At 48.5% G+C, this 27,500-nt stretch overlaps 1 protein-coding gene across 1 annotated transcript in view; it reads right to left on the reverse strand.

Moving 5' to 3' along the window:
* lamb2 (laminin, beta 2 (laminin S)) overlaps window positions 1–27,500 on the reverse strand; it is an 82,806-nt gene that overhangs the window by 7,445 nt on the left and 47,861 nt on the right. The window contains exons 10-32 of the mRNA XM_055166436.1: window positions 26,769–26,957; window positions 26,121–26,300; window positions 25,919–26,031; window positions 22,411–22,490; window positions 20,333–20,468; window positions 19,402–19,560; window positions 18,142–18,269; window positions 15,950–16,079; window positions 15,463–15,655; window positions 15,248–15,391; window positions 14,779–15,010; window positions 13,643–13,812; window positions 13,170–13,394; window positions 12,693–12,910; window positions 11,735–11,831; window positions 9,831–10,012; window positions 8,944–9,134; window positions 4,890–5,074; window positions 2,366–2,607; window positions 1,027–1,230; window positions 767–911; window positions 168–375; window positions 1–87 (exon numbers count right to left, since the gene is read on the reverse strand). The exon at window positions 1–87 is cut by the window's left edge and continues 55 nt beyond it. Coding sequence (XP_055022411.1) covers window positions 1–87; window positions 168–375; window positions 767–911; window positions 1,027–1,230; window positions 2,366–2,607; window positions 4,890–5,074; window positions 8,944–9,134; window positions 9,831–10,012; window positions 11,735–11,831; window positions 12,693–12,910; window positions 13,170–13,394; window positions 13,643–13,812; window positions 14,779–15,010; window positions 15,248–15,391; window positions 15,463–15,655; window positions 15,950–16,079; window positions 18,142–18,269; window positions 19,402–19,560; window positions 20,333–20,468; window positions 22,411–22,490; window positions 25,919–26,031; window positions 26,121–26,300; window positions 26,769–26,957 — 3,838 coding nt within the window. The remainder of the gene's footprint in view (window positions 88–167; window positions 376–766; window positions 912–1,026; window positions 1,231–2,365; window positions 2,608–4,889; window positions 5,075–8,943; window positions 9,135–9,830; window positions 10,013–11,734; window positions 11,832–12,692; window positions 12,911–13,169; window positions 13,395–13,642; window positions 13,813–14,778; window positions 15,011–15,247; window positions 15,392–15,462; window positions 15,656–15,949; window positions 16,080–18,141; window positions 18,270–19,401; window positions 19,561–20,332; window positions 20,469–22,410; window positions 22,491–25,918; window positions 26,032–26,120; window positions 26,301–26,768; window positions 26,958–27,500) is intronic.

Raw genomic sequence — 27,500 nt, forward strand, 5'->3', positions numbered from 1 at the left:
TTCTCGGCGGACGTTTGGGCGCTCTGGGCGTCGGCGAGCGCCTGTTTCACCGCCTCCGCCGTCGTCTTGATTCCCTCGGCGTCGTGTCTGGAAAATGAAGCGAGAGGAAGTGCGCTGCTCAAGGGCACGGCAGCGGCGTGTGTGTGTGTGTGTGGGTGCGCGTGTACCTGGCCCTCTTGGCGTCCAGCAGGAGGCGCTCCGCTCGCCGCACGTCGCCCTGCGTCTGCTCTAAAATGGCGTCGACGTTGGCGAGGCTGCGGACGCGCTCTTTGATCTCGTCGGCGAGCTGTCGGATCTGCAGCGTGGAGGCGGGGATCGACAGCTCCAGCACGCGATTGGCCACGGCCTCGATGTTCTCAGGCTCCGCCCCGTCCTCTGAGCAAACAGGAAGTTACGACCAAATATGAACGTATGCAAATGAGCAAACAGGAAGTCACGACCAAATATGAACGTATGCAAATGAGCAAACAGGAAGTCACGACCAAATATGAACGTATGCAAATGAGCAAACAGGAAGTCACGACCAAATATGAATGTATGCAAATGAGGGACATGATACAGATGGAGGAGGGGCCTAAAATAAGCAGGAGAAAAAAAAAAGCTCACTGTTGGTTTAGACCTGGTTTAGACCTGGTTTAGACCTGGTCCTGAGACCCAGCTCCAGCTCTGTACCCCGACCAGCCTCATATCAGTCCGAATTTTAATAGTTTAGAGTAACTGTTTTCTGCCCCTGTCGCCCCTGTCGCCCCTGTCGCCCCTGTCTTACGTGTGAGGAACTCTCGTATCTCCTTGATCAGGTCTCTGAGTTGGTCGTTGGACTGGGCGACGTTTCGTTTTGTGGCGGTGGCTTTGTCCAGAGCGGCCTGAGCTTTTCCCCGAGCCTCCTCCGCCCGAGTCTTCGCCTCCGCCACCTGCAGGAAACACACGGTATTACACTTTTAAGAAACACACATGTTATACTTTTACTAAATACACACAAACACACACATGTTACACTTTTATTAAATACACACAAATGTGTGTGACCTTGTTGAAGAGTTCCTCGACGTCGCCCATGGCGTGCTGCAGCTGTTTCTCGGCGTGTTTGGAGCGTTCCAGGGCGTTCTCCGCTCGGGCCACCGCCCCCTCGCAGTTCAGACCTCCGCAGAAACGGTTTCCCTCGTCGTCGCGGCAACCGGCCCCTCCGCACGGCCCCTCCCCACACGGGGCGTCGCCGGGGGCCCCGCACACCTGCACAGACGGGGGGGGGGGGGACTGTCACACTGTTGACTTGTTTTCAGCAGGTTCTTTACATGTTTTTACCATGTTTTTAGGATGTTTTTAGCCTTTTCTTAACCTGTTGTTTGTCTGTTTTTAGCCTGGTCTTAGCCTGTTTTGAGCCTGTTTTTAGTCTGTTGTTACCATGTTCTTACCATGCCTGTGTTTTTAGCATAGTTTTAGTCTGTTTTTATCCTGTTTTTATCCTGTTCTTTGCTTGTTCTTAGCTTGTGTGTCCTGTGTTTTTAGCCTGGTCTTAGTCTGTTTTTAGTCTGTTTTTAGCCTGTTTTCGTAGTGTACCTTCTTATTGATCTTCTTCTTCTTCGTCCAGCCCCTTCTTAGCCTATTTTTAGAATGTTTTTAGCCTGTTATTACCATGTTTTTAGCCTGGTCTTAGTCTGTTTTTATCCTGTTTTTATAGCCTGGTTTTAACCTGGTTTTAAGCCTGTTTTTATCCTGTTTTTAGCCAGTTTTTATCCTGTTTATAGCCTGGATTTAACCTGGTTTTTAGTCTGTTTTTAGCCTGTTTTCTGCTGTTTTAAACCTCTTTTGAGCCTGTGTTTTTAGTCTGTTTTTATCCTGTTTTCATCCAGTTTTCGTGGCATGTTTTTAACTTGTTTTAGTCTGTTTTTAGCCTGTGTCTTAGTCTGTTTTTATAGCCTGGTTTTAACCTGGTTTTAGTCTGTTTTTAGCCTGTTTTCAGTTGTTTTCAGGTGTTTTTATCCTGTTTTTAGTCTGTTTTTAGCCTGTGTTTTTATCCAGTTTTGATCCAGTTTTCGAGTCGTACCTTCTCGTTGATCTTCTTCTTCATCCAGCCCCTTCTTAGCCTATTTTTAGAATGTTTTTAGCCTGTTATTACCATATTTTTAGCCTGTTCTTGGCCTGTTTTTAGCCTGGTCTTAGTCTGTTTTTAACTTGTTTTATCCTGTTTTTAGCCTTTTTTCAGCTGTTTTTATCCTGTTTTTATAGCCTGTTTTTAACCTGGTTTTTAGTCTGTTTTTAGACTGTTTTCATCCAGTTCACATGGCATGTTTTTAACGTTTTTAGTCTGTTTTCAGCTGTTTTCAGTCTGTTTTTAGTCAGTTTTGATCCAGTTTTGGAGTTGTACCTTCTCGTTGATCTTCTTGATGTCCAGCCCCTGGGCTCTGGTGCTCAGTTCTCCGAGGGCGCGTTTGTTGGCGGCGTTTTTCCGGTTAAAATCGTCTTTCTTGGCAGAGATGAGGCGTTCGGCTCGGCGCCGCGTCTCCGCCGAGTCGCTGACGGCGCTCGGCTTCGTCACAGTGGCCCGATCCGCCCGAGTCTCGGCGTCACGTGACCTGTTGTACGAACCGCGGATACTGTCGTACGCCCCTGAGGACGGAGAGAGAGCGAGGGACCGTTACCATGACGATAAACAAAAAAAAAACCTTAAAGTCCAATATCACAAAAAACTAACACCTGTGAGATTTAAGACACGTTCTAATGTTCTAATGCTCAAATGTTCTGTTGTTCCTGGTCACAAACAGAGTTGTGTTTGTTTGAGTCACTCTTTATTATTAGTCTGACATCTACAAAGTTCCAAACGCTCTGTTCCACCTTGTGATGTCATCAAGTGGTAGTTTCAGCTCCTTTTCCCTTTAGTTCAGTCGATTTTGGCAACTCCAGGACTGAAATGATCCAGATGATTCTCGTGAAGGTGTGAGGAGTTTAGTGTTGAAGTCAAGAGCACTAATCGAGACCAAGACCAGTCCCAGACAACAGACTCTGAGACCGAGACAAGACCAAGACCACGATCCATCAAGACCAAATCGAGAACATCTTTGTAATTTTTTACATTTATTTGTATTTTACAGTTATTTAGGCACAAATCTACCAGTGTTTTTATGAATCTATCTCCATTTGATCTGGTTAATGATTTATTCATTTAGGTCTAAAATAAACCAAACAAACTGTTTTATTCTGAAACACTCTGTGCTCTTTTTTGACCCTCAACCACAGTTTGAGAAACTCGTCTTTAACAGGACTTCCCCTGGAACTTTACACAAAACTGAAGAAAGTGAAGAAAGTCGGTAGATTTTTAAACCTGTTTTTTCAAGTTTCTAACTACAGTCACTTTCTCTTACTGGATTTGTGCTAGTCTATTTACCAAATCAAACGCACATCGTGACAAACACACGTGGATTTGTGCACTTTTATTAAGTTTTTTTTCTAATCAGCACATTGAGGAGGAGCGTGAACGTTTTACACGAGGAGGAGACAGAGCGTAAAAGTCGAGGAGCGGTGCTGACGTGAGGCAGACGGACACGTAGGATGTTTTACAAAGTTTAATCTGATTGTGATACACACTGGTGCACGAGGACACACGCTGTTGTGGACAAACTGCACTGGGGAGTGTGGTGACATGTGGGGACGTGTCACACAGTGTCCGCGGGCTCCAGATGTGCACAGGCTGCAGAGCGACGCCGCGCTCCTCACACCGGCACAAGTTTATCACCGACAGCAGCATCCGAAATTAAATATGATCAAACTTGACAAGTTAGACCTCGAGTCCGAGACCAAAACGAGTCCAAGCACCTTCAAGACCGAGACAAGACCATGATCGGACTCAAGCCCGAGACCGGTCTAGAGTACTACAACACTAGTGGTGTTTATATTATCATGTTACCACATGATGACATCCCAAGGTGGAACAGAGTGTTTTCAGTTTGAGAGAAGAGCTCGTGCTCATTTATTACCGAGGAAGTTGTAGTTTTTGTTACCGAGGAAATTGTAGTTTTTGTTACCGAGGAAGTTGTAGTTTTTGTTACCGAGGAAGTTGTAGTTTTTGTTACCGAGGAAGTTGGAGTTTTTGTTACCGAGGAAGTTGTAGTTTTTGTTACCGAGGAAGTTGTAGTTTTTGTTACTGAGGAAGTTGGAGTTTTTGTTACCGAGGAAGTTGTAGTTTTTGTTACTGAGGAAGTTGTAGTTTTTGTTACCGAGGAAGTTGTAGTTTTTGTTACCGAGGAAGTTGTAGTTTTTGTTACCGAGGAAGTTGGAGTTTTTGTTACTCGAGGAAGTTGGAGTTTTTGTTACTGAGGAAGTTGTAGTTTTTGTTACTGAGGAAGTTGTAGTTTTTGTTACCGAGGAAGTTGGAGTTTTTGTTAGTTGGAGTTTTTGTTACCGAGGAAGTTGGAGTTTTTGTTACCGAGGAAGTTGTAGTTTTTGTTACTGAGGAAGTTGTAGTTTTTGTTACTGAGGAAGTTGTAGTTTTTGTTACTGAGGAAGTTGTAGTTTTTGTTACTGAGGAAGTTGTAGTTTTTGTTACTGAGGAAGTTGTAGTTTTTGTTACCGAGGAAGTTGGAGTTTTTGTTATCGAGGAAGTTGTAGTTTTTGTTACTGAGGAAGTTGTAGTTTTTGTTACTGAGGAAGTTGTAGTTTTTGTTACTGAGGAAGTTGAGTTGTTTAGTTGTAGTTTTTGTTACTGAGGAAGTTGTAGTTTTTGTTACCGAGGAAGTTGTAGTTTTTGTTACCGAGGAAGTTGGAGTTTTTGTTACCGAGGAAGTTGTAGTTTTTGTTACCGAGGAAGTTGGAGTTTTTGTTACTGAGGAAGTTGTAGTTTTTGTTACTGAGGAAGTTGTAGTTTTTGTTACTGAGGAAGTTGTAGTTTTTGTTACCGAGGAAGTTGGAGTTCTTGAGGACGTCCATCTGTCTGTGGAGCTGTTCTGAGGTCAGGTTGAGTTCTCGCGCCTCTCGCTCCAGGGCGCTCAGGTCGCTGCTCGCCTCCGTGCTCGTGTCCTGGACGACCGTAAGCTCCGCCTCCACGCGGCTCAGAGAGTCGGTGGTGTCGCTGATCTGAGTCCTGAACACGAAATGTACAAGAGAAGAAGAAGAATTGATACGTCTGTTTATCTGTTTATCATCCATCCATCCATCCATATCCATCTACCATCTACCATCTGTCTACTGTATCTGTCCATCCATCTATCTGTCTGTTTATCCATCTGTATATCTCTGTCTCTCTCTTTCTTGTCTCTGTTTCTGTTTGTTTGTCTCTCTCTCCTTTCTCTCTCTCTCTCTCTCTCTGTCTCTCTCTCTCTGTCTGTCTCTTTCTGTCTCTCTCTGTCTCTCTCTGTCTTTCTGTCTGTCTCTCTCTGTCTCTCTGTCTCTCTCTCTCTCTGTCTCTTCTCTGTCTCTCTCTCTCTCTGTCTCTCTGTTTATGTTTCTCTCTCTGTCTTCTCTCTGTCTCTCTCTCTGTCTCTGTCTCTCTGTCTGTCTCTCTGTCTTGTCTGTCTCTCTCACATTCTCTCTCTGTCTCTCTTTTCTTTTTTTTTTTCTCTCTCTGAGTCTGTTGCGTCTGAACAAACTTTATATTTGTGTTGGAAATAACGACGCATCTGTTCATCCATTTATCTGTCCACAGGATCCACTCCCTCTCTCTTTATCCCTCTGTCTCTCTCTCTGTCTGTCTCTTCATCTCTCTGTCTCTCTCTCTCTCTCTGTATCTGAAAATAACCAGGACATTTGTGGTTTTATTGAGGCGTCTGTTTAAATCTGTGGATCAGAGTCTGGGTCAGAAAAACCAGAGTCACGTCACACGTCACAGAGGCTCTCGGGGGTGAGATCACACGTTTACTGATTCTGCTCTGAGATCTTAGGTTCAACACCACCTCACCACCTCATCACCTCATCACCTCACCACCTCACCACCTCACCACCTCACCACCTCATCACCTCATCCACCTCACCACCTCACCACCTCATCACCTCATCACCTCACCCTCACCACCTCAATCACCACCTCATCACCTCACCACCTCACCACCTCATCACCTCATCACCTCATCATCACCTCACCACCTCACCACCTCACCTCACCACCTCACCACCTCACCACCTCACCTCACCACCTCATCACCTCACCACCTCATCACCTCATCATCCTCATCACTCATCACCTCACCCTCAACCTCACACCACCCTCATCACCTCACACCTCATCACACCTCATCACCTCACCACCTCACCACCTCACCACCTCATCACCTCACCACCTCACCACCTCATCACCTCATCACCTCACACCTCACCTCATCACCTCATCACCACTCACCACCATCACCACCTCACCTCATCACCACCACCTCACCACCTCACCACCTCACACTCATCACCTCATCACCTCACCATCACACTCACCACCTCACCACCTCACCACCTCACCACCTCACCACCTCATCACCTCACCACCTCACCACCTCATCACCTCATCCACCTCACCACCTCACCTCACCACCACCTCATCACCTCCCTCACCACTCATCACTCACCACCACCTCACCCCTCACCTCATCACCTCATCACCTCACCTCTCACCACCTCACCCCTCACCCTCACACCTCATCACCTCACCACATCAACCTCATCACCTCACAACCTCACACACCTCACCACTCACCACCTCATCACCTCATCACCTCATCACCTCATCCACCTCACCATCACTCACCACCTCATCACCTCACCCACCACCTCACCACCTCACACCTCATCACCTCACCACCTCACCTCACCTCACACCTCACACACTCACCTCACCACCACCACCTCATCACCTCATCACCTCATCACTCATCACCTCATCACCACCTCACCACTCACCTTCAACCTCACGACCTCTGACCTTTCACGACCTGTGACCTCACGACCTCGTGACCTTGTGACCTCACGACCTCGTGACCTTGTGACCTCACGACCGGGGCATTTCTGTTTCTCACATTTACAGACGAGAGCTGAGATCTTTAACTGTCTGTTGTGTAAAACGTCTCCGTCTGAACGTGTCCCTGTCTCCACTCGGTCTGTGGTTCTCAACTTCAAAAATGTTTCAATATTTCAGTGAAGAAAGTTCAGACGTTTGTTCTGTAGATGAATGTTCAGCAGAGTTTTGTTACAAACAGAGCGACGATGATGATGATGATGATGATGATGACCTCATAACCCAGCTCTTGGTGAGATGTTTGGTGTTTGGTGTTTGGCGTTTGGTGTTTGGCGTTTGGTGTTTGGTGTTTGGTGTTTGTGTTTGGCGTTTGGCGTTTGGTGTTTGGCGTTTGGCGTTTGGGTGTTTGGCGTTTGGCGTTTGGTGTTTGGTTGGTGTTGGTGTTTGGTGTTTGGCGTTTGGCGTTTGGTGTTTGGTGTTTGGTGTTTGGTGTTTGGTTGGTGTTTGGCGTTTGGCGTTTGGCGTTTGGCGTTTGGCGTTTGGTGTTTTGGTGTTTGGCGTTTGGTGTTTGGCGTTTGGTCGTTTGGCGTTTGGTGGCGTTTGGTGGTTTGGGCGTTTGGCGTTTGGCGTTTTTGGTTGTGGCGTTTGGCGTTTGGTGTTTGGTTGTTTGGTGTTTGGTGTTTGGCGTTTGGTTGTTTGGTGTTTGGTGTTTGGTTGTTTGGTGTTTGGTGTTTGGTGTTTGGTGTTTGGTTGGTGTTTGGTTTGGTTTGCGTTTGGGCGTTTGGTTGTTTGGCGTTTGGTGTTTGGTGTTGGCGTTTGGTTTTGGTGTTGGCGTTTGGTGTTTGGTGTTTTGTGTGGTGTTGGTTGGTGTTTGGTTGTTTTGGTGTTTGGGGTGTTTTGGTATTTGGTGTTTGGTGTTTGGTTGGTGTTTGGCTTGGTGTTTGGCGTTTGGTGTTGGTGGTGTTGGTGTGGTGCTTGGTGTTGTTTGGTGTTTGGGCGTTTTTGGTGTTGGTGTTTGGTGTTTGTGTTTGGCGTTTGGCGTTTGGTGTTTGGTGTTTGGTGTTTGGCGTTTGTGGTTTGGTGTTGGTGTTGGTGTTTGGTGTTCTTTGTTTGTGTTGGCGGTTGGCGTTGGTGTTTTGGTGTTTGGCGTTTGGTTTTTGGGTTTGGTGTTTGGTGGTGTTCTTGGTGTTTTGGTGTTTTGGTGGTTTGGCGTTGGGGTGTGGTGTTGTTGGTGTTTGGTGTTTGGTGTTTGGTGTTTTGGTGGTGTTTGGTGTTTGGTGTTTGGTTGTTTGGCGTTTGGCGTTTGGCGTTTGATGTTTGGCGTTTGGTTTGGTTTGGCGTTTGGCGTTTGGTGGGCGTTTGGGTTTGAGGTTTGGCGTTTGGTGTTGGTGTTGGCGTTTGGTGGTTTGGCGTTTGGCGTTTGTGTTTTGGTGTTTGGTGTTTGGGTTTGTTTGGCGTTTGTGTGGTTGGTGTTTGGGGTTGGTTTGGCGTTTGGGTTGGTTTTGGTTTTGGTGGTTTTGGCTTTTGTTTTGGTTTGTATTGGTGTTGGTTTTTGGTGTTTGGCGTTTGGTGTTTGGTGTTGGTGCGTTTGGTGTTTTGTTTGTGTTTGGTGTTTGGTGTTTTGGTGTTTGGCGTTGGTTTGGCGTTGGGTGTGGCGTTTGATGGTGTTTTGGTGTTTGGTGTTTGGTGTTTGGTGTTTGGCGTTTGGCGTTTGGCGTTTGGTTTGTGGTGGTGTTGGTTTGTGTTTGGTTTGGTGTTGGTTGGTGTTGGTGTTTGTGCGTTTTGGCGGTTGGTGTTTGGTGTTTGGTGTTTGGTGTTGGTGGTGTTTGGCGTTTGGTTTTGGTGTTGGGTGGTATTTGGTGTTTGGTGTTTGGTGTTTGGTGTATTTGGTGTTTGGTGTTTGGTGTTTGGCGTTTTGGTGTTTGGTGTTTTGGTGTTTGGTTGGTGTTTGGTGTTTGGTGTTTGGTGTTTGGCGTTTGGATGGTATTTGGTGGTTGGTGTTTGGTGTTTCTTACCTGAGTTCCTCGATGAGTTCCATGAGGACGGTGACGGCGGCGCTGGTTTGGTTTCGGGCCTGGACGATGCTCAGAGCCTGGGACAGTTTGAGCTCCAGGTCTTTGAAGGCTCTTTCGTACGGACCCGTCAGTCCTGTGGTCTGCAGCTCGTGAGCGCGAGACGACAGCGACTTCGTCTGGACGGCCAAGTCCTGAGGAGAACAACGCAGGGGTCAGAACATCACAGACACGACCTGGAGAACATCACAGACACGACCTGGAGAACATCACAGACACGACCTGGAGAACATCACAGACACGACCTGAAACAGCAGTTTGTTTTTCCTGTATCTATTTATCTGTCTGGGTTAGGGTCTGTGTCCATGTGTCGCCCCCTGGAGGCTGTTGTGATGCTGCAGGACACAGACGTCCCTCAGGACACTTTTGTCCTGAGGGACGTTTCTCTCCTCACACCAAAACTATTGTTTATATAAACTGCTCCTCAGGGACAAATACATGTGTGTGTGTGTGTGTGTGTGTTGTGTGTGTGTTGTGTGTTTGTTGTGTGTTTGTTGTGTGGACCTGTGTAATTGGGTCCCAGTCTCCTCTGTGCATGTTTGTGTGAGTTGTGTGCGTCTGTTGTGCGTCTGTTGTGCGTCTGTTGTGCGTCTGTTGTGCGTCTGTTGTGCGTTTCACCTGGACGATGTGGTCCCAGTCTCTTCCATGTGTTTGTGTGAGTTTGTGTGGTTCTGTGTGTATGTGTTTGTGTGTTAGTTGTGCGTCTGTTGTGCATCTGTTGTGCGTCTGTTGTGCGTCTGTTGTGCATCTGTTGTGCGTCTGTTGTGCGTCTGTTGTGTGTCTGTTGTGCGTCTGTTGTGCGTCTGTTGTGCGTCTGTTGTGCGTTTCACCTGGACGATGCGGTCCCAGTCGCCGAAGCACTGGTGACAGGGGGCGCAGTTGGGGAAGACGCCGGAGAATCCGCGGGCGCATTGGTCACAGCGAACGCCCGACACGCCCGGACGACACACGCAGTGACCCGTCCGACGGTCACACTGAGACGACTGGACGCCCTGCCACTCACAGTCGCACGCTGAAGACCAGACGAAGACCAGACGAAGACCAGGACGAAGACAAGACGAAGACCAGGACGAAGACCAGAGGAAGACCAGAGGAAGACCAGGATGAAGACCAGGAGGAAGACCGGAGGAAGACCAGGACGAAGACCAGGAGGAAGACCAGGAGGAAGACCAGGAGGAAGACCAGATGAAGGCCAGACAAAGACCAGACGAAGACCAGACGAAGACCAGGAGGAAGACCAGGACGAAGACCAGGACGAAGACCAGGACGAAGACCAGGACGAAGACCAGGACGAAGACCAGGACGAAGACCAGGACGAAGACCAGGAGGAAGACCAGGAGAAGACCAGGAGGAAGACCAGGAGGAAGACCAGGAGGAAGACCAGAGGAAGACCAGAGGACCAGACCGAGAGAGACCAGGAGGAAGACCAGACGAAGACCAGGACGAAGACCAGGACGAAGACCAGGAGGAAGACCAGGAGGAAGACCAGGACGAAGACCAGAGGAAGACCAGGAGGAAGACCAGGAGGAAGACCAGGAGAAAGACCAGGAGACCAGGAGAAGACCAGGAGGAAGACCAGGAGGAAAGACCAGGAGGAAGACCGGACGAAGACCAGGAGGAAGACCAGGACCAGGAAAGACCAGGAGGAAGACCGAAAGACCAGGAGAGACCAGGAGGAAGAGAGACAGAAGACCAGAGAGAGAGAGGAGAGGAGAGAGAAGAGGAGATGTTTAAGGTTCAGAAGAGCCGGGATGAGATGAGCACTGGACTGGAACTTGGACCTGAACTTTGTAACTTGATGCTTCTCCTCAAATGCTCCAACAACCCAAACAGTAAGAGATACACGACTACATTCATACTATAATACTCCCTACAACAACTCACCCGTATGTCACAGATAATACTCCTTACAACTGTATTTATGTCACAGATAATACTCCCTACAACTGTATTTATGTCACAGATAATACTCCCTACAACTGTATTTATGTCACAGATAATACTCCCTACAACTGTATTTATGTCATAGATAATACATCTGTACAACAACTACTTATGTTACCTCCTACAACTGTATTTATACAGATAATACTCCCACAACTGTATATTCACAGATAATACTCCCTACAACTGTATTTATGTCACATAATACTCCCTACAACTGTATTTATGTCACAGATAATACTCCCTACAACTGTATTTATGTCACAGATAATACTCCCTACAACTGTATTTATGTCATAGATAATACTCCCTACAACTGTACAACAACTCACCCTTATGTCACAGATAATACTCCCTACAACTGTATTTATGTCACAGATAATACTCCCTACAACTGTATTTATGTCACAGATAATACTCCCTACAACTGTATTTATGTCACAGATAATACTCCCTACAACTGTATTTATGTCATAGATAATACTCCCTACATCTGTACAACAACTCACCCTTATGTCACAGATAATACTCCCTACAACTGTACAACTCACTCTTATGTAACAGATAATACTCCCTACAACTGTACAACTCACCGTCATGTAAGAGATAATACTCCCTACAACTGTACAACACACCGTCATGTAAGAGAGATAATACTCCCTACAACTGTACAACTCACCTTTACGTAACAGATAATACTCCCTACAACTGTACAACTCACCTTTACGTAACAGATAATACTCCCTACAACTGTATTTATGTGACAGGTAATGAGTGAACAGCGTCTGACCTCGGCACTGGGTCCTCGGGTCGCCCCAGTAGTTTTCCTGACAGTCGGTGCAGGTCTTTCCTCCGAAGCCGCTGCGACACTGGCACTGCCCCGTGAACTGGGGAGGGCATCAGGGTTAAACACAGAGAACAACTGTCTGAGCACAAAAAATGTTACAGAAGGAACAATGCAGAAAAGGACACTTCACACGGGGCTGGTGACAAATACTACAAACAAATATTCTGCAGTTTTTTGGTGAGTGTAAAACCAAACCACCGTCCTTCTGCTGTTGGACTCACAGGCGCTGTAGGAGTTACCCGGGTCGCAGTACTTTATGCAGTATTTGTAGTATTTGTAGTACTCGTACCTTGTTGCAGGTGGCGCTGTAGGAGTTACCCGGGTTGTAGTACTTTATGCAGTATTTGTAGTATTTCTAGTACTCGTACCTCGTTGCAGGTGGCACTGTAGGAGTTGCCCAAGTCGCAGTACTTTATGCAGTAGTAGTAGTAGTAGTAGTACTGGTACCTCGTTGCAGGTGGCGCTGTAGGAGTTGTTTTGTTTGCAGTACTACCTTGTTGTAGTACATATATTTGATACATTATGCAGTATTAATATCTGTAGTAGTAATAGTATTTGTAGTATTTGTACCTCATTGCAGGTGGCGCTGTAGGAGTTACTCTGGTCACAGTACTTTATGCAGTATTTGTAGTATTAGTTGTTGTACTTGTACCTCGTTGCAGGTGGCGCTGTAGGAGTTGCCCAAGTCGTAGTACTTTATGCAGTAGTAGTAGTAGTAGTAGTAGTAGTACTCGTACCTCGTTGCAGGTGGCGCTGTAGGAGTTGCCCGAGTCGTAGTACTTTATGCAGTATTTGTAGTAGTATTTGTAGTACTGGTACCTCGTTGCAGGTGGCGCTGTAGGAGTTGACTGAGTCGTAGTACTTTATGTAGTATTTGTAGTAGTATTTGTAGTACTGGTACCTCGTTGCAGGTGGCGCTGTAGGAGTTGCCCGCGTCGCAGTGGCACGGCTCACAGCCGCGCCCACTCGCCAGGTTCCAGTGGTTGTGGGCGCAGTGGTCACACGCCAACCCGGTGACGTGGGGCAGACACTGGCACTGCCCGCTGGAGCGCTCACAGCCGCAGTGCCCCTCCTCACCACACGAGGCGACGTCTGTGCCCAGGGAGTTACACGTGCACTCTGAAGAACAAGAAGAGACCTGGTTTAGACCTGGTTTAGTTCTGGTTTAGTCCTGGTTTTAGTTCTGTTTTTGTCCTGGTTTAGTCCTGGTTTAGTCCTGGTTTAGTAGTCCTGGTTTAGTCTGGTTTAGTCCTGGTTTAGTCCTGGTTTTAGTCCTGGTTTAGTCCTGGTTTAGTCCTGGTTTAGTCCTGGTTTAGTCCTGGTCCTGGTTTAGTCCTGGTTTAGTCCTGGTTTAGTCCTGGTTTAGTCCTGGTCTTACTCCTGCAGTTGCGTCGTGAGGCGTCGCCGTAGTAACCGCGTTGGCACACGGCGCAGCTCCGCCCCTCGGTGTGGTACAGGCAGCGCAGGCACTGCCCCGTGACGGCGTCGCACGACAGCGGGTCCGACATGTCGATGTTGTTGTGGCACTGGCACGGCTCACAGCGCCCCCCGGAGGACGACGGGTTTCCATAGTGACCGGGGGCGCACTGGTCGCAGCGAGGACCTGAGGACAGCCAATCAGAACGCTCAGAGGGAGACGACAGCCAATCAGAGCGCTCAGAGGGAGACGACAGCCAATCAGAGCGCTCAGAGGGAGACGACAGCCAATCAGAGCGCTCAGAGGGAGACGACAGCCAATCAGAGCGCTCAGAGGGAGACGACAGCCAATCAGAGCGCTCAGAGGGAGACCACAGCCAATCAGAGCGCTCAGAGGGAGACCACAGCCAATCAGAGCGCTGTCTTGGGTCTCACCTGTGTATCCCTGTTTGCAGTTGCAGATGATCTGGCGGTTGCGGTCGTCTTGGTAACAGGACGCAGCGAAGTGGCGCCCGCTGTTGGGTCCCTCGGGGCAGGGGCACGGACGACAGGTGCCCCCTGACGCCGTCCCCAAAACCGGGTTACCATAGAAACCGCTGGCACATCTACAGAGACAAACAACAGAGACGATACAGAGAGTTCAGTCTGTTCTACACGTCCCACCCTGTGATGTCATCAGGTGAGACTGTCTGTTTAAAAACACCTGCCCCAAGCACCTGCCCCTGTCTGACCGAGTCTGACCTGTCGCAGTGGTCTCCTCGGCAGGGCCTCACCTGTCGCAGTGGTCTCCTCGGCAGGGCCTCACCTGTCGCAGTGGTCTCCTCGGCAGGGCCTGGTCGGTGGTCTCCTGGGGCGTGCAGGGCCTCACCTGTCGCAGTGGTCTCCTGGGCGTGCAGGGCCCTGTGCAGGGCCTCACCTGTCGCAGTGGTCTCCTGGGGTGTGCAGGGCCTCACCTGTCGCAGTGGTCTCCTGGGGTGTGCAGGGCCTCACCTGTCGCAGTGGTCTCCTGGGGCGTGCAGGGCCTCACCTGTCGCAGTGGTCTCCTCCGGTGTGCAGGGCCTCACCTGTCGCAGTGGTCTCCTGGGGTGTGCAGGGCCTCACCTGTCGCAGTGGTCTCCTGGGGCGTGCAGGGCCTCACCTGTCGCAGTGGTCTCCTCCGGTGTGCAGGGCCTCACCTGTCGCAGTGGTCTCCTGGGGCGTGCAGGGCCTCACCTGTCGCAGTGGTCTCCTCGGCAGGGCCTCACCTGTCGCAGTGGTCTCCTGGGGTGTGCAGGGCCTCACCTGTCGCAGTGGTCTCCTCCGGTGTGCAGGGCCTCACCTGTCGCAGTGGTCTCCTCCGGTGTGCAGGGCCTCACCTGTCGCAGTGGTCTCCTCCGGTGTGCAGGGCCTCACCTGTCGCAGTGGTCTCCTGGCAGGGCCTCACCTGTCGCAGTGGTCTCCTGGGGTGTGCAGGGCCTCACCTGTCGCAGTGGTCTCCTCCGGTGTGCAGGGCCTCACCTGTCGCAGTGGTCTCCTCCGGTGTGCAGGGCCTCACCTGTCGCAGTGGTCTCCTGGGGCGTGCAGGGCCTCACCTGTCGCAGTGGTCTCCTCCGGTGTTCCCTCGGCAGTTGAGGCAGGCTCCGGTGCTGTGGTGACATTCCTCGGCGTTGCCGTTGCACTGACAGGGTCGACAGGTGGGGAAGCCCCAGTATCCGCTCTGGCACCGGTCGCAGCGCTGCCCGAACGCCCCGGCGCCGCACTGGCACTGCCCCGAGAACTTATCACAGAGCGGAGAGAGGGCGCCGTCCGGACTGCAGCCGCACGCTGAGGAGAGGGCGGGGCTTCAGTGTTACAGGGTCAAAGTGGGCGTGGTTAAAGTGTTTGTGGGTGTGGTTAAAGTGTTTGTGGGTGTGGTTAAAGTGTTTGAGGGTGTGGTTAAAGTGTTTGTGGGTGTGGTTAAAGTGTTTGTGGTAAAAGTGGGTGTGGTTAAAGTGTTTGTGGGTGTGGTTAAAGTGTTTGTGGTCAAAGTGGGTGTGGTTAAAGTGGGCGGAGTTTTCTGACCTTGGCAGCCGCCGGGACCGAAGCCGTAGGTTCCCGGCGCGCACTGGTCGCAGCGTCGTCCGATCACGTTGGTGCGACAGTGGCACTGCCCGCCCCTCACGTCGCACACGGAGCTGACCGCCCCCTGGGGGTCGCACTCGCACGCTGCGGAAAACACCACAGTCACACACGTGAACGACCGGAGAGCGCCCCCTGTGGAGCGGAGAGGTACTGACCCAGCGCGCCGTCGTTGATGAGGGCGGACATGCTGGAGATGAGGCGGGCGCACGCTTCGCTCATGACGGGCCGGGTCACGCTCCGCGCCGTGTCGTGGCACCGGTAACGCTCGTACGACTGTTTCCTCAACGCGGCGCCGGCGTCTCCGGAACTGAACATGTCCAGAGACGAGTGACGGGGCATCAGGGCGATCTGCGGGCACACGCGCACTCAGACAGGGACTCAGACAGGGACTAGACAGGGACTCTGACAGGGACTCTGACAGGGACAGACAGGGACTCTGACAGGGCCTGGTGACTAAACCTGCCCCTCAGTGATAAATGAAGTGTCACTGATTAACTGATAAAAATGTCAATGATAAAGTAAAATAATTATATAAATAATACATAAAATTCGAGTCGATGAGGATGAAGCATCAATAATAAAGAAAAATAATCATGTAAATAATAAATAAGTAAATAAATAAATAAATAAATGCCGTGAGACCGAGTCGACGAGGATGAAGTGTCCGGCCGCGTCCGTCACACTGTTCAAGTCCTGATATCGTCTGAACTCGAGTCGGAGCAAATACGAGACGCCTTCCTCCAAACACAAAGACTTCAACGGAACCATGAACCTGAACACACAAACACACACACACACACACACACACACACACACACACACACACACACACACACACACACACACACACACACACACACACACACACACACACACACACACACACACACACACACACACACACACACACACACACACACACACACACACACACACACACACACACACACACACACACACACACACACACACACACACACACACACACACACACACACACACACACACACACACACACACACACACACACACACACACAAACATGTTACAGGAAAAAGCTTTGTTAAAAAAGTGTGAAAAATCTGAAGTGTCAGGTGCAGTGTCAGGTGCAGTGTCAGGTGCAGTGTCAGGTGCAGTGTCAGGTTCAGTCAGTGTAGTGTCAGGTTCAGTGTCAGGTGCAGTGTCAGGTTCAGTGTCAGGTGTATTGTCAGGTTCAGTCAGGTGCAGTGTCAGGTTCAGTGTCAGTGCAGTGTCAGGTTCAGTGTCAGGTGTAGGTGTCAGGTGCAGTGTCAGGTCAGTAGTGTCAGGTGCAGTGTCAGTGCAGTGTCAGGTTCAGTGTCAGGTGTAGTGTCAGGTGCAGTGTCAGGTGCAGTGTCAGGTGTAGTGTCAGGTGTCAGTGTCAGGTGTATTGTCAGGTTCAGTGTCAGTGCAGTGTCAGGTTCAGTGTCAGGTGCAGTGTCAGTGTCAGGTCAGTGTCAGGTCAGTCAGTGTCAGTGTCAGGTTCAGTGTCAGGTGTAGTGTCAGGTCAGTGTCAGTGTAGTGTCAGGTTCAGTGTCAAGTGCAGTGTCAGTTCAGTGTCAGGTGCAGGTGCAGGTCAGTGCAGTGTCAGTGCAGTGTCAGGTGCAGTGTCAGGTGCAGTGTCAGGTGCAGTGTCAGGTGCAGTGTTCAGGTGCAGTCAGGTGCAGTGTCAGTGTCAGGTGTCAGTGGTGTCAGGTGCAGTGTCAGGTCAGTGTCAGGTGCAGTGTCAGGTGCAGTCAGGTGCAGTCAGTCAGGTGTCAGTGTCAGTGCAGTGTCAGGTGTCAGTGTGCAGTGGCAGTGCAGTGCAGTGTCAGTGCAGTGTCAGGTGCAGTGTCAGGTGTAGTGTCAGGTGCAGTCAGTGTCAGGTGCAGTAGTGTCAGGTGCAGTGTCAAGTGTCAGGTGTCAGGTGTAGTGTCAGGTGCAGTCAGTGCAGTGTCAGGTGCAGTGTCAGGTGTAGTGTCAGGTGCAGTGTCAGGTTCAGTGTCAGTGCAGTGGCAGTCAGGTGCAGTGTCAGGTGCAGTGTCAGGTGTGTCAGGTGCAGTCAGGTGTAGTGTCAGGTGCAGTGTCAGGTGCAGTGTCAGGTGCAGTGTCAGGTGTAGTGTCAGGTGCAGTGTCAGGTGTCAGGTGTGTGTCAGTGTCAGGTGCAGTGTCAGGTGCAGTGTCAGGTGCAGTGTCAGGTGCAGTGTCAGTGTCAGTGGTGTCAGTGCAGCAGTAGCGTCAGGTGCAGTAGTGTCAGGTTCAGTGTCAGGTGGATGTCAGGTGCAGTAGCGTCAGTTGCAGTAGTGCAGGTGCAGTGGTCAGGGCGGACCTGGCGGTGGCGGGCAGTGACAGGAGCAGCCTGTCGTCGTCGGGGATGGTGTCAGGTGCAGTAGCGTCAGGTGCAGTAGTGTCAGGTGCAGTAGTGTCAGGTGCAGTAGTGTCAGGTTCAGTGTCAGGTGGATTGTCAGGTGCAGTAGCGTCAGGTGCAGTAGGTCAGGTGCAGGTGTGTCAGGTCAGTGTCAGGATTGTCAGGTGCAGTAGCGTCAGGTGCAGTAGTGTGGTCAGGGGCGGACCTGGCGGTGGCGGGCAGTGACAGGAGCAGCCTGTCGTCGTCGGGGATGGTGTCAGGTGCAGTAGGTGTCAGGTGCAGTAGTGTCAGGTGCAGTAGTGCAGTGCAGTAGTGTCAGGTGCAGTGGTCAGGTGGTGTCAGGTGCAGTAGCGTCAGTGCAGTGCGTCAGGTGCAGTAGCGTCAGGTGCAGTAGTGTCAGGTGGTCATGTCAGGTGCAGTAGCGTCAGGTGCAGTAGCGTCAGGTGCAGTAGTGTGGTCAGGGGCGGACCTGGCGGTGGCGGGCAGTGACAGGAGCAGCCTGTCGTCGTCGGGGATGGTGTTCCCGCAGGGGGAGCTGGTGGGAATCGCTCCAGGACGAATCACAGAGACTCTGAGCTCCTCCCAGTCCCGGGGCATCTGGTTTAAAACAAACACACACAGAACTCACACCACAGAAACACTCTGATCCACCTCGTGATGTCATCAAGTGAACAGCTCCTTTTCCCTTTAGTTCAGTCGAGATCGAGTCCAGAGACAGAAATGATCCACATGATTCTAGTGAAGTTTAAAAACACAGTGGAGCACTTCCTGTATCACCACATGAACTAAAACCAGGACTAAACCAGGACTAAACCAGGACTAAACCAGGACTAAACCAGGTCTAAACCAGGACTAAACCAGGTCTAAACCAGGAGGTCTAAACCAGGACTAAACCAGGACTAAACCAGGTCTAAACCAGGGACTAAACCAGGACTAAACCAGGTCTAAACCAGGACTAAACCAGGACTAAACCAGGACTAAACCAGGACTAAACCAGGACTAAACCAGGTAAACTAAACCAAGGACTAAACCAGGACTAAACCAGGTGGATAAACCAGGACTAAACCAGGTAAACCAGTAAACCAGGTATAAACCAGGTAAACCATGTTTCTTTTATGTTTTGTTTTTAAATCAAATTTTATTATTTTTTAAAATCATTTTATCTTTCTGCATTTTAACACTTTTTATTTATAGTTTTTATTTCAAATTTTCTGTTTTTTATCGTCTTTATTTGTGAACAACTGGAAACTGTCGTGTTTGTAAAATGTGTGGACCGGACTAGGACTGGACTAGACTGGACTAGACTGGACTGGACTAGACTAGACTGGACTGGACTGGACTAGACTAGACTAGGACTGGACTAGACTAGACTAGACTGGACTGGACTAGACTGGACTGGACTAGACTGGACTGGACTGGACTGGACTAGACCGGACTGACTGGACTGGACTAGACTGGACTAGACTGGACTGGACTAGACTAGACTGGACTGGACTGGACTAGACTGGACTGGACTGGACTGGACTGGACTAGACTGGACTAGACTGGACTGGACTGGACTGGACTGGACTAGACTGGACTAGACTGGACTAGACTGGACTAGACTAGACTACTGGACTGGACTGGACTAGACTGGACTAGACTGGACTGGACTAGACTGGACCAGACTGGACCGGACTAGACTGGACTAGACTGGACCGGACCAGACCAGACTGGTTGTGGTCCTGACCTGGGACTCGTAGCGCAGCAGCAGGTCGTACTCCATGGAGAAGGGGATGTTGTCGATGGTGAACTCCAGTGTGCTGCTCACGGGCACGCGGGCAAAACCCACACCTGTCCACGAGGCGGGACGACCGGGCTGGTGCTCCCTGACCTCCACCGAGCAACCCTGAGAGACACAGAGGACGGGAGGGCATCTGAGACAAACTGAGACAAACTGAGACGAACTGAGACAAACTGAGACAAACTGAGACAAACTGAGACGAACTGAGACAAACTGAGACAAACTGAGACAAACTGAGACAAAGAGACGAAACTGAGACAAACTGAGACAAACTGAGACAAACTGAGACAAACTGAGACAAACTGAGACAAACTGAGACAAACTGAGACAAACTGAGACAAACTGAGACAAACTGAGACAAACTGAGACAAACTGAGACAAACTGAGACGAAGACAAACTGAGACAAACTGAGACAAACTGAGACAAACTGAGAGACAAACTGAGACAAACTGAGACAAACTGAGACAAACTGAGACAAACTGAGAGACGAGAGAGAGACAACTGAGACAAACTGAGACAAACTGAGACAAACTGAGACGAGAGAGTGAGACAAACTGAGAGAGAGAGAGAGACACTGAGACTGAGACAAACTGAGACACTGAGACAAACTGAGGGGGGGGCACCTGACACACACACGGGGGGGGGGGGGCACCTGACACACACACGGGGGGGGGGGCACCTGACACACACACGGGGGGGGGGCACCTGACACACACACGGGGGGGGGGGGGGGGGGGCACCTGACACACACGGGGGGGGGGGGGGGGCACCTGACACACACACGGGGGGGGGGGGGGGGGGCACCTGACACACACGGGGGGGGGCACCTGACACACACAGGGGGGGGCGGGCGCGGGAGGGCATCCGGGTCAGTACCTGTCCCAGCCTGGCGTCCTCGGCCTCGTACAGCAGATGATCCAGAGCCATGAAGAAGAAACCAGACTCCACCACAGAACACTGACGCCCGCCCATGTGCCCACGGCAACGGCACTGCCCGCTGTCAGGGGCGCACCTGCACGGACAGGGACAGACAGGGACAGACAGGGACAGACGGGTGAGGGAGGAGTTGGTTATATAAATCTGTTCTGTCGTGATGTTTTCAGAGTTTACGACCGAGTAAAAGGGTCAGATAAAAGAAAACTGCTGGCACAACGAGAATAAAGTCGAAGTTAAAATAAAGTCAAAATAAAATCAAAGTCAAAGTGAAAAATGCGGCAGAAGAAGAAACTTGTTTTTCAATATAAAACCAAAAATAAAACAAACAACAATTTTCTTCATTATTTGCACCTCCGGACTGAACCAGGACTAAACCAGGACTAAACCAGGACTGAACCAGGACTAAACCAGGACTGAACCAGGACTGAACCAGGACTAAACCAGGTCTTAACCAGGACTGAACCAGGACTAAACCAGGTCTAAACCAGGACTAAACCAGGACTAAACCAGGACTGAACCAGGACTGAACCAGGACTAAACCAAGACTAAACCAGGACTAAACGAGGTCCGAGACCAGACCGGGACTGAGACCAGGCCTTAGACCAGGACCAGACAAGGACTGAGTCAGGGACCAAGACTGAGACCGGGATCAGACAAGAACTGAGACCAGGATTGAGACCGGGAACAGGAGCAGGACTGAAAACGGTTCAGTCCCGGTTCAGTCCTGGTTCAGTCCTGGTTAAGTCCCGGTTCAGTCCTGGTTCAGTCCTGGTTAAGTCCCGGTTCAGTCCCGGTTCAGTCCCGGTTCAGTCCCGGTTCAGTCCCGGTTCAGTCCTGGTTTAGTCCTGGTTCAGTCCTGGTTTAGTCCTGGTTCAGTCCTGGTTTAGTCCTGGTTCAGTCCTGGTTCAGTCCTGGTTCAGTCCTGGTTTAGTCCTGGTTTAGTCCTGGTTCAGTCCTGGTTCAGTCCTGGTTTAGACCTGGTTCAGTCCTGGTTCAGTCCTGGTTCAGTCCTGGTTCAGTCCGTATGTGGGGCATCGCATTTTAAAGTCACAGAAACGCCATTTCTCATTTCCGTGACTTAAACCAGGATTAAACCAGGACTAAACTGTTTTCAGTCCTGGTCTGGTCCCGGTCTCAGTCCTGGTCTTTCTGGTTTGGTTCTGGACCTGGTTTAGTCCTGATTCAGTCGAATGAACGAATGATACACAGATTCTTCTCTTTTACAAATTTTCCAAATTCTCCACGAGCCGCTGATGTTCTCCTGATATTAACACTTTATTTTAACTTCCACTTTATTCTCATAAAATTACGACTTTATTCTCGTAAAATTAAGACTATTTCTGGTTTCAACTTTATTCTCATAATATTACGACTTTAATGTCGAAATGTTACGACTTTATTCTCGTGGCGCCAGCATCTTTGTTTTTGTTTTTTTATCTGACCCTTTTACTCCGTCGTAAGAATCTGTGTCAGGGGCCCAAAAATCATTTTCTCTTCTGCATTTACTTCCTGAATCTGAGCGAGCTCCTCCCACCGTGTGACGTCTGTAATGTGCACGACGTGGAGCGTTTGGACCAATCAGAGCGAGGCTCAGTCTGACAGAGACACTTTAGGAGCCACGAGGATTTAAACATTTTAAAAGTTTATGTTGTGAAAATAGAAAAGAATCTAACAGAACCTGACCTCTGTGGGGGGAATTCTTATCCAGGTTTGTTACAGATCTGTGTCTTCGATCCACGCGACTTTTCAAGGTTCATTGTGATAAATTTTGAGAGAAACACTTTTTCATCAACTGGACATTCGGACGCCCCTAAAAACACAGTGTCCCTGAAGGAAACAGTGTGGACGTTTGGACACGACTGAAGTTTGTGAACAAAAACATGAACAATGGAGCAGTGAAAAACTGACTGTCAAACCTTCGATTACACGGACAATAAAAACGACTCGACGTGTCGTGTTTGGTTTCGTTTGTGTCTCTGAAACGTGTTTGGATGAAACTGAAACAGACTCTGACTCACTGATTGTCCAAAGCTCCGCCCACGTCGCAGTCACAGCCCCTGCAGCCGTTCAGGTCGTGACTCAGAGCCCAGTGTTCAGGCTGAAACACAAGACAGGACAGGTGAGACAGGTGAGACAGGTGAGACAGGTGAGACAGGTGAGACAGGTGAAGACAGGTGAACCCGACAGGTGCTCAGACTGACCCCTGCCGCGTCAGTGGGCGACAGGGGCGTGTGGGTGTTTGTGTGAACATGAACAGACCCTGCAGCTGTTCCTCGGTGTTTCAGGAGGAACAGGAGGTGATTTTCATTCTCTGCAGCTGAGATCATCCACATTCTCTGCGGGTGTGATTCTAACTTTAGGCACTGCTCTGTCTGAGGCTTTTATTTGAACCCAGTCTGACCATAAAGACCAGACTGACCTGAGCCAGTCTCTCTAAAGAACAACACAGTCACAAGATGAACCAAACATGTTTTTAACTGGAGTCTGTTCCATAAATCGTCCTGGAGTAGAGAGACTGAGAACATTTTTGAGATTTGCAGATCTCCGGTTTATTTACAGAAATAAGTTCATCTGTAGTGTCCGACAAACGAGGAACATTTACTCTGATAAACAGAAACAAAAGTGGCACAATGAGATTGAATATAAACCTAAATGAAGAACATATATCTGAATTAAAGACGGTTTTGGACCTGAGCCTCATGTCGCCCTGAACCTGAGCAGAGGTCAGAGGTCAGAGGTCAGAGGTCAGGATGGGCCCAGTTGAGGTGTGGGACTCTGCCTCTGGCCTTGGAGACGGGACGATTCCACTCAGTCCCAGAGGAGGAGCACATGTGTCTGTGCCGCTTAAAGGAGGTTGAAAATGAAAGTCATTGAGTGTTTTCGTGTGGTTTGTATCATGAGCTGCTCTGTCAGTCGAGTCTAACGTGTCTCACTGTTGGTTTGTGTCTGATGAGGAGAGACTCAAGTGTCTGTTTAAATCTAATGTTTTTAAGTTGGCTCGGTTTGTGTTAAAAGTTTGGGACGTCCATAAGACGACACTTTATGTTTGATGTGTGATCTGTCTGCTTCTTGTTTTATGTGTCTTATAAACCCATGTGAGCTGGGCACCAATTAAATGGTGCATGACACTAAATAAGTAAAATAAACTAAAAGCATTAGCATTAGCATTAGCATTAGCATTAGCATTAGCAAACATGTTCTGCCCCAGTGCAGAAACACAGACAGAACTTCTCTGTCTGTAAGTTTTGTGATGTTATAAGACGTTAACTCTCTCTGTAAACTCATATGAGGCACTTTAATTTGTTTCACACTTGAAACTCACATTAAAATATAAGACGCTATAGCGCGAGCATGTCTATGGGAATTTCCATTCATGTTAGCATCATGCTAATGGCTTGTTTTACTAACATTTTTATAAAGTTCAACAAATTTTAAGCAAATATTATACAGATATTTCACTGTATGAAGCTGCTCCATGTTGTTTTCTGTATCTCTGCATTTACTATGTTCATATAAATGTGGAACATGATGGTAATATTCTTGTATTTTTGTATGTTACAGTTTTACAGTCGACGCTTCAGTAAAAGTCCAAAACAGCGAGAGGATTCCTGAGTTGAACTGTTCTCTGTGAGTAAAGTGAGTTTCTAAACACAACAGTTTTTCAGTTTGTTACTTTCACCTCACCTCAGGAAAATGAAAATGTCTCTTTAAATAACTTTGGGATTTTTTTCTTGAGTTTTTCTTAAAACTTTTTTTGACCCTGTTTGCTCGTGTGTGCGATGTGTCACCATGGTAACTGCTGAATATTCTGTCATACACATACATGTAGAACACCCCCAGTGCGATGTCACAGCTCAGTAAATATTTGAGTTTTTAACATTTGTCTCTGGAAAACGTGAGACTCTGCAGCAGGAACAGACTCAGGGACTGAGACAGACTCTTCTGTGACACTGTTTAAATCCAGACTCAAAACATTTCTGTTTAACTGTGCAAATAACTGAAAGGTTTTCATTCCGCACTCTTCTCTCCAATTTATGTCTCTCTTTTTTAATTTTAATCTTCATGATTATTTATGTTTTGATTTGTTTTTATTATGATTTTAATGTATTTCTTATTCTGTAAAGCACTTTGAATTACTTTGTGTACGAATTGTGCTGTACAAATAAACTTGCCTTGCCTTGCCTTGCCTAAATCAGCGGAGACAAACTCTCAAAACTTTCACTCACTTTTTTTTTCTCGTTTTTTAATGTTTATGTTTCAGTTTTTTATTTAAATGTGTCAGAGAATGTGTGAAGTGTTTGACCTGAGCCAGAGTTAAATCAGAAGCATCAGGAGCCTGTGGGAACCAGACACAGCTGAGCCTAAAGATAGACTAAACCCACAGGAAACTCCAAATATGGACACGAGCGGCAGGAGAGGAACGAGCGAAACGGTAAAAATAGAAAAGGCTCGTTCTGTATGATCCTCGAGCGGCAGTCGGGCCAGAATGTGTCCTTGAGCAAGACACTTTCTGCCCACACCTGCCCAGAGACCAGCACACGGGGGATCGTTTGTTCCATCAGGTTTGGAGTTTTAAATCACGCTGAATTTTTCACTTTGAATGTTTTAAAAAAGACATTTGATTTATTTTTAATTTGAATTTTAGTGACTGAAATGTGAAGTGTTTCAGAAGTTCACCTTTTAAATATTCAGCACAAATATTTTCAAGCCTCAAATTCAAAAGTCAAAATTCAGAGGGGTAAATTCAGAGAAAAAAAAAATGCAGCAAAGATCCAAGATGCCAAAATAAGTAAATAAAATAAAATAATAAATAAATAAATAAATAATAGAATAATATATAATACTAAAAAGATCCAAGATGTCAAAAAAAACAACAAACAAAACTAAACTAAAATAAAAATAATTAAAAAAAATATAAAACTAAAAAGATCCAAGATGCCGAGGCAGAAGCATCGATCCTGTGTGATCCAATCTAACTTAGTAACAAACAGGAAATGGAGCAGTGAAGTGATTTGATTGGTCAAAATTCTCCTCATTAAAATCTCAACCCCGCTCACAGGTGAGAACCATTAAGAAACAGCCTCCGTCCTCCTCATGCACATGGATCGATTGCTTCTGCCTTGGCATCTTGGATCTTATTAGTATTATTATTTTTTCTCTTTTTTATTATTTTATTTATTTTATTTTATTTTATTTGGCATCTTGGATCTTTACTGTGAAATTTACACTCTGAATTTTGACTTTTGAGTTCGAGGAGTTGAAAATATGTGAATATTTAAAAGGTGAAATTAAATTAAAAGGTGAAACACTTAAAATTTCAGCAACAAAAATTCAGAATAAAAATAATTCAAACGTCTTTTTTTGGAGTTAAATAATTCAAAATGAGAAAGTCAGCGTAATTTAAAATTCTAAATCTAATCGAACTAAATTATTTTCCACACCTGCCGACCCTGCCGACCCTGCCGACCCTGCCGAGTGTTTAAATAAAGGTATCACATTTGAAACAGAAAACAGAGAGTCACTGACCAGACACTGGTCACAGCTGCGCCCTGTCACCAGGCGTTTGCAGAAACAGTCCCCACTGACCGGGTCACACTGAGCGCGCCCAGAAACACTGCCCCGAGGGTCGCACCTGCAGGCTGACAGGAGCAGACAGGAGCAGACAGGAGCAGAGAGTTACAGTGATATAAACATGATTACAGTGGTGTTTTTACAGAGCGGTACTCACGCAGGCACCCGTCGGCGTTCTCGGCGCTCAGACCGTAGAACCCGGCTTTGCACCTGTCGCACCGCGGTCCCTCCACGTGCGGTTTACAGCGGCACTGCCCCGCCACCTGCCCGAGGGCGGGGTCAGTGTGCCCGTCACACAGGCCGCCGTTCAGAGCGCCGTCAGGGTCACAGTCGCATGCTGCAAGGGGGCGAGGCAAAGGGGTGAGGGGCAAAAGGGGTGGGGCAGAAGGGAGGGGTAAAGGGGCGGGACAAAGGGCAAGGGGCAAAGGGGCGGGGCATAAGGGAGGGTCAAAGGAGTGTTTGAAATGTGGAAGAGTTAGTTCTATTGTATAAGGGTATATTTATTGCTACACTGGCAGACTTGTGGGTCCCTCTGGGGTGTGTGTATTATAATAGTGTTACAGTCATACACTGGCAGACTTGTGGGTCCCTCTGGGGTGTGTGTATTATAATAGTGTTACAGTCGTACACTGGCAGACTTGTGGGTCCCTCTGGGGTGTGTATATTATAATAGTGTTACAGTCGTACATTGGCAGACTTGTGGGTCCCTCTGGGGTGTGTGTATTATAATAGTGTTACAGTCGTACACTGGCAGACTTGTGGGTCCCTCTGGGGTGTGTATATTATAATAGTGTTACAGTCGTACGCTGGCAGACTTGTGGGTCCCTCAGGTCCCTCTGGGGGTCCTTGTAGTAGAAGGGTCTGCAGCTCTCACAGTGGCGCCCCATAGTGTTGTGGAGGCACTGGTCACACACTCCTCCGCTGCTGTTTCCTGTGGCCAAGTACACCGCCATGTCGAAGTGACAGGAAGAGGCGTGGCCATTACACTCGCACTCTGAGAGACGCACAGAAGAGACGAAGAGGAGAGATGGTTAACTATAAGTAAAACATGTCTTCAGGTCACTCTCTGCTCTGAACGTGGCATCTGTAGTTGGACGCCTGATTGTGCCATGAATTCTCCACAGAAACATTGGACTAAGTTATTTTGAACATAGTGCTGGTGAGGCAGAGCTCTGAGCTCTGTCACTGTCTGTTGTGTTAACCATTGTGTTATTAGTGTGTTATTATTATTATAAAGTGTGTATGTGTCTCATGTGGGCGTGGCTCTGTGGTCTGTCAGCACATTTAGAGCATATATTATATTTATATATATAAAACAGCTGTTCGTGTCTGGGGTGGAGGAAGTCTGGGAGTCTCTGCTTCGACTGCTGCCCCTGTGACCGGGCCCCAGATAAGGAGAATAAAATGAATGGATGGAGCAGCTGCTCGTCTTCACAGAAACACGAGCTCGTGTCTCTGCTCCTGTCTGCTCTTCACTGCTCCCGTTTCATTTCAGAGTGGATTTAAAATACTTTTATTTGTCTTTAAATGACCTCAT

Source organism: Boleophthalmus pectinirostris, unplaced genomic scaffold (genome assembly GCF_026225935.1).
Source record: "Boleophthalmus pectinirostris isolate CB_2022bp ecotype Guang Dong unplaced genomic scaffold, ASM2622593v1 HiC_scaffold_8, whole genome shotgun sequence".
Lineage (NCBI taxonomy): Eukaryota > Metazoa > Chordata > Actinopteri > Gobiiformes > Gobiidae > Boleophthalmus > Boleophthalmus pectinirostris.